General features: G+C 35.6%; 2 protein-coding genes across 3 annotated transcripts; both read right to left on the bottom strand.

Moving 5' to 3' along the window:
• Nucleotides 1–1571: 1571 nt before the first annotated feature.
• Yeti (yeti) lies at nucleotides 1572–15553 on the bottom strand. 2 transcript variants are annotated; one of them, XM_085959448.1, is made up of 5 exons: nucleotides 15414–15553; nucleotides 8491–9004; nucleotides 7067–7259; nucleotides 2929–3026; nucleotides 1576–2164 (listed from the first exon to the last, which is right to left on the bottom strand). In XM_085959448.1, the coding sequence occupies exons 2-4, from the start codon at nucleotides 8993–8995 to the stop codon at nucleotides 2933–2935; spliced, it is 792 nt and encodes a 263-aa protein (XP_085815574.1). In that variant the 5' UTR covers nucleotides 8996–9004; nucleotides 15414–15553; the 3' UTR covers nucleotides 1576–2164; nucleotides 2929–2932. The 2 variants fall into 2 exon arrangements, with proteins under 2 accessions (XP_085815571.1, XP_085815574.1); XM_085959445.1 differs by lacking the exon at nucleotides 2929–3026 and having other exon boundaries at nucleotides 1572–2164.
• Ns2 (nucleostemin 2) lies at nucleotides 12509–15405 on the bottom strand. The gene has a single exon (XM_085959444.1). The coding sequence runs from the start codon at nucleotides 15174–15176 to the stop codon at nucleotides 13134–13136; it is 2043 nt and encodes a 680-aa protein (XP_085815570.1). The 5' UTR covers nucleotides 15177–15405; the 3' UTR covers nucleotides 12509–13133.
• Nucleotides 15554–15604: the final 51 nt, after the last annotated feature.

Here is a 15604-nt window from a genome sequence, read left to right as displayed (position 1 = left end):
ATCTGACAAGTTATTTGGTCAAATTTCACCAAACTACCTACCTGCTGTGTTTTTCTCACATAACATCACAATATTACCGTAGTGTTGAGTATTTTTAAGTGAAATACAGATCATTACTAAATGGAAGACAATACTAAAATGGCCCAAAAAGCAGTTATCAAGTTATGCTCAAACCATAGACTAATAATATTAGTTATATGCCCAAACACCAGTGTTGAATTTTATATATATTGTTTAATATGTGCAGATGTTTACAAATAAATAAAAATATAGTGTGTTATCGAGCCAGGTCCAATGTCGTATCTCCACCTTAGACATGACGAGGCCGCTCCATTTCCTTATCTCTCGATTTCTGTCAGTCATAGCAACCCTAATCCAGTGGCTGACAAAAACTAAAAAGAATCTCCTTCTTTCTACACTTCTGCTACCATCCACCTTCCCCTGTATTGTGAGTTGAAGTGAATCATACTTCTCATTGCAGAAGATATGGTCAAAGTATACAGCTTCTCTGCGCTTGATAATTAATAACCGGTTCTATGCCTTCAGCGAGTATTCTTGCTCTGAGGCCGTACATACAAATTTCACGAGTTACCTCATCCGACTTCAAACTCAAATTACTAGCCACTGTCGATCGATTTGCATAATCTAAAAGATTAAACACACAGTGACATCTGTTTGAATAATTATGAAATACTAAGCCAGAAATTATCAGTATTACACCTATTGAAGTAAGCGTCAATACTCTATATTCAATGTGTTTTTAAAAATCTGCAGCCTGTCAGATACTGCCATAGTAATATTGTGAGGCATAGAAAAGGTCAATAGCCACCAACCATTAGGACAGTCGGTTGGTGCAATTTAGGTTAGCATAACCACACGCAGTCCATGTAGATTGCGTACTGTCGAAGAGAGAGAGTACCGCTGTAGGAGTGATAGGTGTGGTAAGTTGGAGATGAAATGGGATTACTGCACGTCAAGTCACCGACCGGCCATCATCATGGATGGTGACTCTGAAATAGTAACAGAAAACCACAATACAAACCTATCCCTTCAGTTGATAAAAATCAAGATTAAGAAATCGCCAATATCCTGCATTTTTAGTCTGTATGTCGGTTACATGTAAATTGTACGTAAAACATTTCACAATGGCACAGTTCACCGTGAGTTTTCTTACCGGAAAGAGATAACCATAAACGGTCTCCAATTTTATAAGATTCAATATGAACATTAATTCAATTTTTATAGCTGATTTTGTCAAAATTCATGAATTCAAGAATGAAAACATAACCGAACCCAACAAATAATCCAGTATGTCGGCTATTTTCGAAAGATGTTTGCTGATGGCTTCCTGTAAAGTGTAAACCGTCAAGAAGTGTTTTATTTAAACATAAATTTTATCTCAGTACCATACGACCCAAAGAGGTTGGACAATCTTTAATATATTTCCATATATTTCCGATACAACATTTCACGGTGAAGTGTGATACGGCGAACTGCATATGTACAAGTTTATGGACACGCTCTATATGTCTACATGATTAATAATTATTGGAAAATAATAAAACAACAGTGTTATGTTGGTATTTATTTATTACATTAATAAATTAATAATATGTGCCAGATGGAATTAACGATATTATGGCTACATTTTAACACTTGCCATATTTTAATTCTTATCACCGAAAAAGTAGATAGGTTATTTTTAGAATAATGTTATAAACAAGTGAGTGGCATAATGTTATGGATGTATTTAGGTTGTTATCCATTGATAATTTTCTAAAATATTACTAATACAAAATGGTAATCAGTTTTTTTGTCCATAGAAAAATGTTCTTTCATTGAAACTGAATAATAATATATGTAAAACGTTGTATTTTAATACTTATGTAAAGTTTTTGCATTCTTTTCACTGATACCCTTCAGAAGTATCACATTCTATCTCATCTATCAAGATAAGTCTCGAACTGAAGATAGTTTGAAAATTGCGATGGAATTCGTACATCTAACAGTTTTAATCATCTCTCGGTTAAGGAATATTGCGAATAGTTACTACGATATGAATAAATTGAACTATCTCTTCGTACGCTTATTTGCTCTAAGATTCTTTTCAAGCTCAAATTGTCGATGGTCCGTTCGCTCCAAGAAGTCTTGCCGTTCCAAATACCTTAAAGAATGACAATAAAAATTATATTAGTTAAGCCAATAAACCAGCAACCAAGTTGAGTAAATCGGCTTCAAAGTTAAATACAGTGAAATCCGGATTATACGTTTTTGAAAGAACAAAAAAAAACATAAATACAGGGACACACAAATTAGTACCGAACATACTCTTTCCTATTTTCGAGAATGTTCTTTTCACATTACTAGAACGGGTGTAAACAAGGCCCACTATTATAGTCAGACATGAAACTGTAGACTTCGATGGTAGTGCTAGTTATTGCTCATACTTCGAATGCAACATGGTAAACTGTTTATAGAAAATGATAATAATTTGAACAAAATATGCAATTAACAATCTTCATTTATTGCGAGTGGGTTAGCGCATTGTATTCGAAGACCGTAATTATCAATACAGTGCCACAGCCTGAATATAGTCGGCCTCGGGGTGAAACAAAAAAACTTATAGAATTGAGTGTGTTACTTTGATATGGTGTACTGCAGACATGTCTTCAAATATAAATGCATACATGCATTTCGAATTAATTTCGATGACTGGCATGCATTGAATTGAATATGTTCAAATACATTGAATTTTGAATATTCCAGACGTAAACTCCAGGAAATAAAAATGTAAAACCAGGATTTTTGATTTACTATAATAAAACAAGATTCCAGAAATGTGCGAATAGCGGTAAAATGTGAATTCTGGGCACATAAAATCAGGGTCCCCTGTATGAGATTGTAAATTCTAGATCAGGGATAGCCAACCTTTTTACGTACTCGTGCCAAAATTTCCCAAATAATATTTTTCAACTGTCCAACGTGCCAAGCAGTTTTTATTATGGCGAATTTTTTTTTCAAGTTTTCTAAAAAAATAGTTAAGAATTCTATTAAAAAAGTTTAAAAATTACAATTGAGTTATTGATATTCCATCTTTCATCGTATTTATAGCCGAAGGCATATCTTTTATTCTTTCAATATTTTTTCCTTGTTTTAAAATCACTCAAAGAGATCGTGGAAGCATTTAAACCACTCTTTTTTCATATCATATTCTCCATCACTAAGCGGTTTTCCATTTTTAGAGATTATGTTTGAGGCAAAATAACAAGCAGTTATTATATTTGAATGACTGCCGATAATTAATTTCATAAAGTTTGTTGATTGTATATTTTTTTCATTTTTAATTCCCCAATCCTAAGGACCGACCCACGCAATCGTATATTTACATTACACGTAATGATTACAATGCGATTTGTCATTATTTATGCATGTCGTTTCCGTTTGCGCATCGATTGGTACCTAAACATAATATGAAAAACAGAAGAAACAACGCATGACTATGTCGTTAATTCTATATATAAGTATGTACTTAAGTATATATTAATTTGTAAAACTTTTTAATAAAAAAAACATAAAAATAATATATAAAATAGTAATATTTCTTTTCTCTTCAAAATGAAACATTCGCATGCCATGCAAAATCATCTCGCGTGTCATAGGTTGGCCATCTCTCTTCTAGATAATAATTGTTTTTATACTAAATGTCCAATTCTATTGGTTTAATCATCAATCGATAACTCAATTATTCCCAGCAGAGTAGCAGATGGAAATTTAAACAGACAATAATATAATACATTACTAAAAAGTCCAAAGATGGTATGTAGATGTTAACCTGTGTAATAGGCCTCTCTTTAAACTGTTTTAATACTTAGATTTTTTAAATCAGTAGAAAGAAATATTCCTAGTATCTTCTTCTTAAATATAAAATTTAAATAAACGAAACTACGCCACTGCAGTGTGCAAGGAGTGGTGCAGGTATAAACAGAATACACTGTCTCTTAGAGCCGTTTTACACAGGACACCTGTGGCAAGCCGCCCGTGTGTCGAGATTCCGCATTTATATAATATAAATGAACGCGACACTCGTGTGTCCCTGTCTGAACAAGCCCATTCATTTATGTGTAAATGCAGCCACTCACCACGCCGGTGGCTTGCCACAGGTGTCCCGTGTGAAACGGCTCTTACTGTCATGGCTTTCGGATCATGAGCATTTGCTGTCTGAATTTTTACAATTAAACACCTTAGATCAGTGTTTCCCAACCGCCGGTCCGCAAATAGTTTTAAAATGCATATCGATGGCTTAATTCGCAAATTTGCTAACTCCACTTTTTGCTGAAAATGACTTAATGATGCAATTTTGTTGTATTATGCTTTGAGCATGTCCTGTATAAATTTGACAACTCCAAGTTATTTAAATATATCGAAAAAACGTTACAAGAAAATTTGTCAACTCCATCGGGCTCCAAAACCTACACTGCAAAATGTATAACTCCGCCATGTTGTATCCAGATCTATCATAAGCGTGTCATTAGTCAGCAACTCTACAAATAAATCGTCTAAAAGGTGGTTTATTTCTGTCGATAATACAAACAAAACATTCCCAACTTGTAATTTTGAGTACAAACCATATTTTCCATAAATATGTACACGCTTTTTATAGATATGTGTTAGATAATATCCATGCTAAATCAACTAAAAGAGTTACTCTTTTTTTGTTGCGTTCAAATAAAATTCCTCAAACCTCAAAAACTGCACTTTTTAATTTGTATAAGATTGATTGGTGTGTAACAAAAAATTTTAAAGCATTGTCAACCGGTTCATTCCATAAATACTTAGATATAGAGAACATTATAACTATTCTAGCCTAAGAAAGATATGTGTGAAAAATGTGCAGCTTTCAAAGTCTGCCATGTGTTGGATATTAAGCATCAGCTACACTCGGCAAATAAAGAAGACGCAAGAGATGGAAAAAATAAAGAAAAAGAAACAGAACAATATGTCTTTACAATGGACCTTCGGTCCGTTCTTTCTAAATCTAATGTCTCAAGTTTATATTACAAAACTAAATTATGTGTACACAATTTTTGTTTCTTCAATTTAAAATCCAAAGGATACTGCTATTTATGGAATGAGGCTGAAGGTGGCCTCAACGCAGAGGATTTCACCAGTATCATATCAAGTTTTATTGTAGACAATATTTTATGCCAAATAGAAGTTGGATGCACCTACCAAAACCGGAATTCTGTGCTGGCTAATGCTCTGTTAAATATTGCGATGGTGCATGGAATCACCATAGAGCAGAAATACCTAGAAGTAGTTCACACCCAAATGGAAGCCGATTCAATGCATGCATGCATCGAAAGAGAACTAAAAAAGAAAGATATATCTGTTCCTGCAGAATATTACAACATCTGTAAAGCAGCAAAAAAACATCCAGCATATTATCAAGTAAAATATTTGAATCACACATTTTTCAAAACTTTCGATGAAGTACAGTATCACTCAACCATAAGACCAGGAAAGAAGAAAGGCGACTCAAAGGTACAAAGTGCATTAGAATTGTTATATTTCCATCTTACTTTACGTGTGCAATATTACGTCATATTGTAATGATATTACCATTTTATTTTTAATAATTTTCTGTATCATTTAAAGTTACTGACATACGTGGTCTTTAATATAAATCCAGCGGTGATATTATATTATAAATTACGATTTAACGAGGCCTGGAAAATTTTATCCCAAAGGAGGAATACCAACATACTATCAAAACCTATTGATACTTTGGCCTGTTTACACATGACACGATTGAAAATTAAAAATAGAAAATTCAATGACCTGCAAGACTTAAAAATGACGATTCATGGGGACAACCACGAGTTCTATGATAATCTTCCACATGAATAATTTGTGAAATTATCCCTTGTAATAAATACCTAATGTTTAATTTAATTCTTTTTAATATTGTGTTAATCTTAAGTTATATTGTTAAATTTATAATAGATTACGTATTCAAAATATCTCATGAATAACTTAAAAAAAAATTAAGATTTTAATGTGTTACTTACCTATAGGTTATGTTAAGTTATTATTTGTAATTAGTTAAGTACATATTATTTAAAATACTCATTATGTTGTTTAGAATTACAATAGAATTTAAGAATAAAAGTTGATAACTCCATTGAACATAATTATTTTTAAAAATTTTTAACCTGCAATTTTGGTAACTCCTAAATTCGTCCATATAAAATAAACGAATGGTTATATTTTTAATTTTATGAGTCAGTAATGTCCGTTTTGATAAAATAAACAATCTGTCATTTAACATTTTCTTAATAGGTTAAAAAGTAACAAAATAACATGTTTTTACTCTCTCCTGAAAAGTTTTCAAAAGTGGAGTTAGCAAATTTGCGAATTAAGCCATCGATATGCCAAAAATTCCAAGCAGATCATCATTCAAAAAATGTAATCCTTTATGGAAGACGTCAATTGATAGACGAGAATAAGGAAAACTAATTGAGTGGTGTTTTGATACCACTTTGCTATTGAGACATAAAATACAAACATTTTCGTCACAGTTTTGGCTGTCAGTAACAAAAATACAAAACAAGGAAACTGAATGAATGTCAATGCAGAGCTTCATCTCTCTCAAACATATAAATAGGTTGTCAACTATTCTAGCAGCAGATTTCGCTATATTTTTAAAACTAACATTCTCAAATTTCCAGAAGCACTATTTCAACAATTTATTTACCTATCTTTTTCTGATTATTTCAATTAACAATAGAATTTTCATGTTAACTTATGTATAATATCTGTTATAATATAAGATTTAAAAACTAATAAACAAAATACTACATTAATAATAATTTTCTTCTGCAGTCAGGTTCCCCGAACTATCTGATATTTTTACCGGTCCACAGGTGTAAAAAGTTTGAGGAACACTGTCTCAAATTGTTCTGAGGTTGGGTTTGTAGCTCGAAACAGCTGCCAAATATTGTAAAATTGACAAAAAAAACATTCTTTCAAAACCATCATCTCCAGTTCAATTAATAAATTTTTTTACCCGTTTCTCCCTCGATTGTGAACAACAATTTCATCTTCTATCCCTTCATTCTTCTTGAACGAATTCCAATCGAGTTTCGACTTTTCTAGCGTCGACACTTTGCTGTTCTTTCCAATTTTACTCAATATTGATGACAGGCCGCCACCTGAATTTCGCATTTTAGGACCGGCAGGAATCGGGGTATTAACTTTTTCTGGAAAACAAATTAAGGGAATAATTCAAATTCATTTATATTATTCCAGCGCACAGCATATGAACTTACAAAGCAATACACCATTCTGCCTTTATATAATGAATAGCCTTAACTCATATTATTGTCAAAGTGGAGTAAACATTGTTGCGATTTTTTATAAACCTATTTGTATAAATAGCTGCTAGCAATGCCCTTATAATATGATCATTATTAAATTGTATGAATTAAGTGGGTACTATAATATATCATTATAATGGCTTAAGCGTCGGTCTATAACGGTGTGGGTCCCCAGTTCGAATCCTGGGTCTGGCAAGTACACACACAAATTGTTTTTCAATTTTTGTTTGATTCAGAGTATGGACCTAATACGTTGAGCAAGTGGCTAACATCCATTTCTCGTAAAAACAAAAATCTGTTAATACAAACCTCCACCCAGTGGAGGCCCATATCTTGTTTGGACCTTAATAGAATCTAATGGGAAGTAATTTTTGTTTATCCATAACATAGGACAGTACGACTCCATTTTAGCTTAAAACTTATAGTTGCACAAGTTGCAAACAGCCATTTTTTTAATCATCGTAGGTGACTGAAGCAAGATTTTAGCCAGATCACGTGAACGAACTCGTTTTAACTGCTGCAATATGTGGAATTTATCGATGTGATTTTGTTCGCATTCACAAAATACATGTAAGTTAGTGTATTGCCGCACAAGATTTTTGGTTGAAAAAAACATGTGCTGTCACATGGAACAGCACAACATGAATGTTTTTCGTATATAGTTTAAAAAAGCACTGCTGTCAATTTCAAGTTTCATAACATTTCAAGTTAGTAAATATGCACAAGATCTCTATGCATCCATGGTGGCATGGCGGTGTCAGATCTTGAGAACAAAAATGCGGTGATCATAATGAAATAACATTCCAGGTAAAGTAATAATCCTTCCAACAATTTGTAACAGTGTGGCTTGGTATAATTTTAATTGATAATTAATTTAGGTATCCAATATTTTGGCCGATATCTTATTTTTTTAAATATCAATACATCTTTGTCGGATGTACAATGACAATAATCAGTTTTTACTGTAGTTTTTGCCCTGTTGACTAGTCACACTTAAGAGAATGGAACATTGCTTGGCAGTTGTGATTTACGACTGTTGGTGTCGAGACGAATTTTAGAGTGCATAGCGACTTACAACTTACAAAATTGAAAACAAAATATAAAAAAAAATTACCTTCGGAAGTACTGCTGTTAGCTACATGGTTAGGTTTATTTGTGGTATTAAGGTCACCAATATCAAAAATGTTGGTACTCTTCAATGGGGTGTCATTATTAGTTGTCGTAATACCAAACCGATCATTGTTTTCAATATTTTCAATCTGATCAGACTTATTTAAATCGGTTTCCGTCTTTTCGGCTGCCTTTTTAGCTGTAGTCGGAGCATCTAGAAACGATGCCCACAAGTCGTCTTCATATTTTTTTTGAACTACAGGATCTTTATTGATTGCTGCATCGGGTTGTTTGGAGTCTTCGTTCTCCGAGCACTTTTTGATACGTTTGCTTTTCTTCTTTCGTGATGAGGATTCTGATAATCTCTTCTTATCTTTCTTTATCTGAACTTCTTTATCATACTGAGCATCGGTTTCTTTGTCTACGTCTGATTCGGCTTCTGACAGAGACTGTTCGGCCTCCGGTACGAAATCGACATCGCTCTCGTCGCTATCTGACGGCAAGTCCATATCTGGAAACTAAACGAAACATCAAACATAAATAACTAGGAACTCTGAATTCAGTTAACTGAAATTAGTACAAAACATTGTCATGGTTGAAGGGTAAATTATCTGTTTATTATATTGTTTACTCTTATGGTCTGTCAAATCAGCATGAAAATGTCACCTATGCTTTTACATGATTTTAAATTCAGATTGCATCGGGAATTCATTATTTTTGCTCTATTAAAAAGTTAGTAATAGTCAGTAGTGTGGTTTAATTTTTCAAAAGTCATACTAAGTAATATCAAATTACATGAATATCAAGAATTTCAGTAATTCGACCTGGTGGATACATGAATAAAGTAAACATATTTCTTTGGTCATTCAAGTCTCATAACCTGAGCACCAAGATAATATACAAGAAGTCCTGATTGGAGTATTTCAAATGTGTGATTAGTTGTGTAATTAAATACTAGTTATTGTATAATATATGGGTGACATCATGGCCCCCACAAGGGAGGGGGCTGACAGGGCTCTAGCCTGGGGGCCAGGACTCAGGAGGAGCCCGGTGTGGCGAGTCGACCAGATAAGTGAGATAAACACACATCACAAATTTGCTCTAAACTACACAAGAAAAAGAAACGTGATTATTTAAAAAAGGAAATGATCCTACTCCAAGAACACTAAAGCCCAAGAAAACCGGTTGTTCTATAGAAAGATAAATAATGTTAGGAAGGGTTTCAATCCTCGTATCACAATGTGCAAAGATGACGATGGCATGATACTCACAGCAAAGCACCGTATTCTTGCACGGTGGGTGGGTTTCTTAGATCAACATTTAAATACCCCCTATAATGATGCCAGCAACACTAACATTAATACTCATGACCAGGAATCAGTACAAAGTGGCATGGATGATAACGATGAACCACCGACATTAAATGAGGTAAAAGGTGCCATGTCGAGGTTAAAAACAAACAAATCGCCTGGAATAGATAACCTACAGAGTGAATTAATAAAATGTGGGTGGGAAAGCCTGCTCAAACATATGCATAGCCTAATCCACCAAGTATGGACTTCAGAAAAGATGCCAGAGGAGTGGAAGGATGGGCTGATTTGCCCCTGCACAAGGAGACCAACTAGAATGTAGTAACTACAGAGGGGTGACACTTCTTAACTCTGCATATAAACTGTTGTCGATTCTGATATTCCAGCGGCTGGAACCCATTGTAGAAGGAATACTCGGGCACTACCAAGGAGGCTTTCGACGAGGGAGATCATGTGTTACTCAAATATTCACTCTAGATTCTAGAAAAGACCACTGAATTCAATATAAACATGTATCACCTGTTCATAGATTTTAAGGCAGCTTATGATAGCATTAATTGAAACTGGTTATACGAAGCAATGCTAGAATTTGAAATTCCGACGAAAATAATTAAACTTGTAGAGATGACAATGACACCAGTACAATGCCGGGTGAAGCTTCAAGCGGAAATATCCGAGCCATTTATATCACTGAATGGCCTCAGGCAAGGTGACACTCTGGCATGCCTTCTATTCAATATTGCGCTAGAAAAGGCGATACGGGATGCAAAGATTGATGCCCGTGGCAGCGGCACGATATTTACTAAGCCTGTGCAGCTGCTGGCGTATGCCGATGATTGCTATATCAGAATTGGCGCTGAAAAAGGCATTCACAGCACTAGAAGCCTCTGCCAAAAGAATGGGCTTACAAATAAACGAGCCAAAAACTAAATACATGCCTGTCTATGTCACACCACGAGAAGGCGCACCAAAGTTAGATATTGGTGCATACAAGTTTGATACGGTCGACAGTTTCATTACCTTGGATCTCTTCTCTTGTAACTCGACATAATGATATTACAGAAGAAATCAACAAGAGAATCATGTCTGTGAATAAATGCTACTTTGGCCTGTTAAGACATTTTAAGTCCCGCTTACTATCTCGCCGAACTAAAAGCACTCTTTACAAGACACTTGTAAAGCCAGTGCTCACCTACGCATCGGAAACCTGGACATTAACTCTGCGAAATGAACGAGCCCTGAACATCTTTGAAAGAAAAATTCTCCACCGTATATATGGACCGAACAGAGACAGGCAGCAATTGGAGAAGATAATATAATGCTGAGCTCTACGGGCTGTACGAAGATTGCAGCGCAGTTCAATCAATTAAGATTGGGAGACTGCGATGGCTAGGTCATGTGCACCGTATGAATGACAATGAACTGGAAAGAGAGTGATGTCCAGCAATCCAATAGGGCGTAGAAGAAGAGGTAGGCCAAAGATTCGCTGGTTGGATAGAGCTGCCAGTGACTGCCGTATTCTGGGGGTACCGAATTGGAATGCGGCCACACTGGATAGGGACACGTGGAGGGAGCTGTTGGAGGAGGCCAGGACCCACACCGGGTTGTTGCGCCCCTGATGATGACAAATTTGCTCTAATAGTCAGAAAAAGTCACATGCGGTGCTATTTTCCTTCAATAATATTATTTAAAATTATGTGGTCGTACAATACAATTTTTAATTGTATATCGATACTCGACAACTTCATAATTCAAAAGGATGTATTAAAATATACAAAAAACACTAACACGCGTACACCATTTGGAAAACGCTACTGTAGAGCGTCACACAGCTTTTATCCTTAGCGATAGGTAGGGGGCCCTGCCAAAGATCCTAGCCTGGGGGCCCGCTTCAAGATGTGGGGACCATGGGTGACATTCTCCCTTTCCTCCATCCATTCCCATACCCCGAATGGAGGCTGAGTGAATGCCTACGATACTTACATATTTAAGGAGTCTATATGCTTTGGTCTGTATTAGTCATGTTGACTATTGAGCAATACATAATTTAATGATTATTTGAAAATATTCTCTGATGCATAAGAAGGAAATATTTTTGAGCACTGAAACCAACAACATTGGGATGTATGAATACAAGAGTACGAACCCTTTAATTTAATTGAAGGCTGGCAGTCTTTGACTATTATTTCAGTGTATTCAAGAAAATCAATAACACATGAAAGGGAGTAATATCGTTTTAGCAAAGTAAATTACCATGTGAGATCCTAAGCAGACCACAGATTTCTTTAATGAAGAATAGGTCTGTCTGCGAAAAAAAAATAGCGATATGTTTAAAAATGAGTTGCATATACCAAATAAATATAAATGACAAGGATGAGTTGAATCGACGCCTCTGAATTACTTAATTCCAAACAAAAACATTGAAGTTCCCATACAAAGTGGTCCGAAAACCAATCTTCGTTTGGCTCTCTTGAAAAGTAGTGATTTTAGACATCATATTTTTCCTTTCGCATTCAGAGCAGTTAGCTATTCACTCGATCCATTGGGACCTTCACTAGATCAAATACAGATTGAAAAAAGAATTATGATGACCAGTTGTGGGTTCATACTCTCGACCCACGGCTCCATATTTATATAAAAAACAAAGCTGCTCTACTCACTAGTGGGTGTTATGGTTTTAGAGGTAAAGTAAAAATGAATAAAAACAGTATGTAAAAATAGAGTCAATTTTATTTCGCAAATTAAGAATACATAACATTACTATTCTTTTCCGAACATGTCCGATCCTAATAAGATCATATTGTCGGCCTACTATGCAAACCCTCTATGTTTGTTTTATGTAAATGTTCAGGAGAGAGTTAAAACACATTATTTATTACATTTCTTTTAAAAATAAAAATGTTTTAAATTTATGATATCAAAAAAGAGTGAACTTTAAATAACATCGTAGAAAATATTTTTTTATTAATAAAAGAAATATGTTAAACAATACTCTCTCCTGAACATTTACATAAAACAAACATAGAAGGTTTGCATAGTAAGTCGACAATATGGGCCTCCAGAGAGCGGAGGTTTGTATTAACAGATTTTGTTTTCACGAGAAATGGATGTCAGCCACTTGCTCAATCTATTTGGTCCATACCCTGACTCAATACACAAATTGATAAACAATATGTGTACTTACCAGACCCAAGATTCGAACCTGGGACCCATGACTCTATAGGCCGACACTTAAGCCGTGCGGCCATTGTGTATTTTTACAATAGTGAAAACGAACATATTTTAATAATAATATTAATTAAAAATTACTCAAAAAATAAAATACATAAGATGAAAGTTAATTTTTTTTCTTATTCCTATTTCTATTTTTGACATTGGTAACTTCATAGAAGTTACTTCCGACAGTTTTTCTCTTATGAACACGATCGAGTGCTCGCCGTTGCTTGCTGGTTAACTTCTTCGCCACTTTCGGGGATTCTTGCATTCGCTTTAACTCGTCAACGCTTCTAGAATTAACACCGGATACTGTAAACAATCCACTGGAGGTGGCCAACTCTTTCATAGATTCGTCTTGAGGTCCGGCCAGATTATCTTCAATCTCACTGAATTCTTCTTCACTGTGACTGTAAAAGTCGCTGAAATCTGAAGAATCTTCATCTTCTTCTTTCTTTGCTTTCGGAGTCGCCTCACTTTCACTTTTGTCCGCCGTCGGCACATCATCTAATGGCTTAACATCTTCAACATTATCATACTGCAGTCCGACGCGGATCTTAGCAAAGTCTTGCATAACTTTGAAAGACTTTCCTTGCTCTACTTTAGGATTGACAACCTCTGCATCTTGCATATTTTGGTCATCAGGTGTATCAGAAGTGCCGGTTTCTGCAGGAAGAGCTGTTTGTTCAGTAGTTGTGGTCTGTTTTTTTGAAACTGCATTACTTTGTTCTGTAACAATTTGACTTGCCGGGGTCTCGAATCCCGGAGGTGCAACATAAAAAGGCAATTTACCTCTTTGCCAATCGTTAAGCACGATTTTCGCAACCGAACTGATATCAGGTTCTCCTTTCTTCAATAATTTTCCAGTCCTGGCAGCGAGCTTTTCCAAAAACTCCGTGGGCGTCTCCCAGTGGTCGCATTTGTATGTTTTCACCAGATATTCTTTTTTGACTCGCTCGATGACGGTATCGATGTAATCTTCAGGATTCTGAACTAACTCAATTCTGACGACGCCCTTCAAAACCTTTTCAGTATCTGTTTCAGCGGAAGGGTAAACGACTCCTGGACAATCTATGAGGAAAATACGCTTCATCAAAGTAATATATTGCCAGACTTTAGTTTCGCCAGCTATAGGAGCGACTTTGCAAACTTTTTTCGATCGGAGCGTATTAATAACTGAAGACTTTCCGGTGTTAGGATATCCGATGAATCCGACGCTGATTTGTTTCTTGTCGATGTGGAGCTTTCCGAATTGTCTGAGGAGATTGATCAACGATCCTTTACCGAAAGGATGCGTCAAGGAAGCGTGGAAGGCGACGGTGGGATATTCAGAACTGAGTATGGCCACCCATCTTTGTGTGACCCAAGCCGGCACCAGATCCACTTTATTTAATATGAATATCAAATGTTTGTGCGGTTTTTCGGTACGTAAAAACTTCTCTATGTGAGGACAGCGAGTGCCCATCGGGTCTCTGGCATCCAAGACTTGAAGCAGCACATCGGAAGAATCGATAACTTTATATAATTCATTCCATATTCTTCTACTTTGACCGGCTCCAAAGATCCACTCTCTCTGTCCATCCTTCATTCCCGTGTCTTCCTTAATCAAGTCAACGTCTTTATCTTTGTCGTATTTGTCAGAATCGACATCGGCAGCTTGGGACAAAAGCTCCAAATCTGTGAATTTCATGTTCACTCTCTTTCTGTTCTTGTTGGGACCAAACGTTTTTTGAAAGCTCTCTGTATCAAGTAAATGCACTCTTGCGTTTTTAGCAGTTTCGTTTAATAAAGTAATGGGCAATTTCGTAGGTTTCATAACAACTTGGTAAGGGCTTTTGACAGCGACACCTAGTTCAGACTGGAATTTCTGTAAAGCATTTTGTGAAATAACTCTTGAATTTCCGAACCATTTTTGATTTGGTTCAACCCTAGCTCTCGTTCCGGATGGAAGTCTTCCTTGAAAAGGGGCAGGAGTAATTATGTGGCCAGTTCTATCTCTTTTCGCTTTGAAATTCCGGTACATTTGTAACCTCTTTATGGTAGATCTGGTTCGCACATTTCCTACACCTTTTAATCCTTCCGTAGGCCTGTCTGGATTCATCGAATGGCATGATTTGTTCAGCCCCTGTCTCCGAGGGGGCCCGGTGGTCGATCGGACTTTACCCATGTTTAATTTTTGCACAATACACTTATTTAAAATAAATATTTTCACCGAGACGACACGTGCGAACAGAACAAATCGAAAACGTCAGATTTTTCACATTCACAAGTTTGGTGTCATTCTGTTTTTTTCCGTAAGGTTGCATGTTTGGACTTCAGCAAGAAAAGTAAGATGATCAAAATACGCAAGAAACAAGTAGAAAGTTTAGAGGCAAGGCAAGTAAATAAATGAAATTATACGCACCGGTACGAGGTAACGCCTCTGTTCTCGGATATTAAAGTTTCCAGAAGGATTCGTATCACTTCAAAATGAAATAATTTCATAAAACACTAGTCGCCGGCTCATCTGCGACAGCCATAGACATAGACAGCTAGTCGAACTTCAGATCAATCAATTTATTATTATCTATGAATTTATTTTTACTGGCAATCTTG

This window comes from Rhyacophila brunnea, unplaced genomic scaffold, assembly GCF_057557595.1.
Source record: "Rhyacophila brunnea isolate RB1 unplaced genomic scaffold, BYU_Rbru_1.0 scaffold_9, whole genome shotgun sequence".
Classification (NCBI taxonomy): Eukaryota; Metazoa; Arthropoda; class Insecta; order Trichoptera; family Rhyacophilidae; genus Rhyacophila; species Rhyacophila brunnea.
The sequence above is the reverse complement of the archived record's forward strand: the minus strand, read 5'-3'. Positions and strand labels throughout refer to the sequence as shown.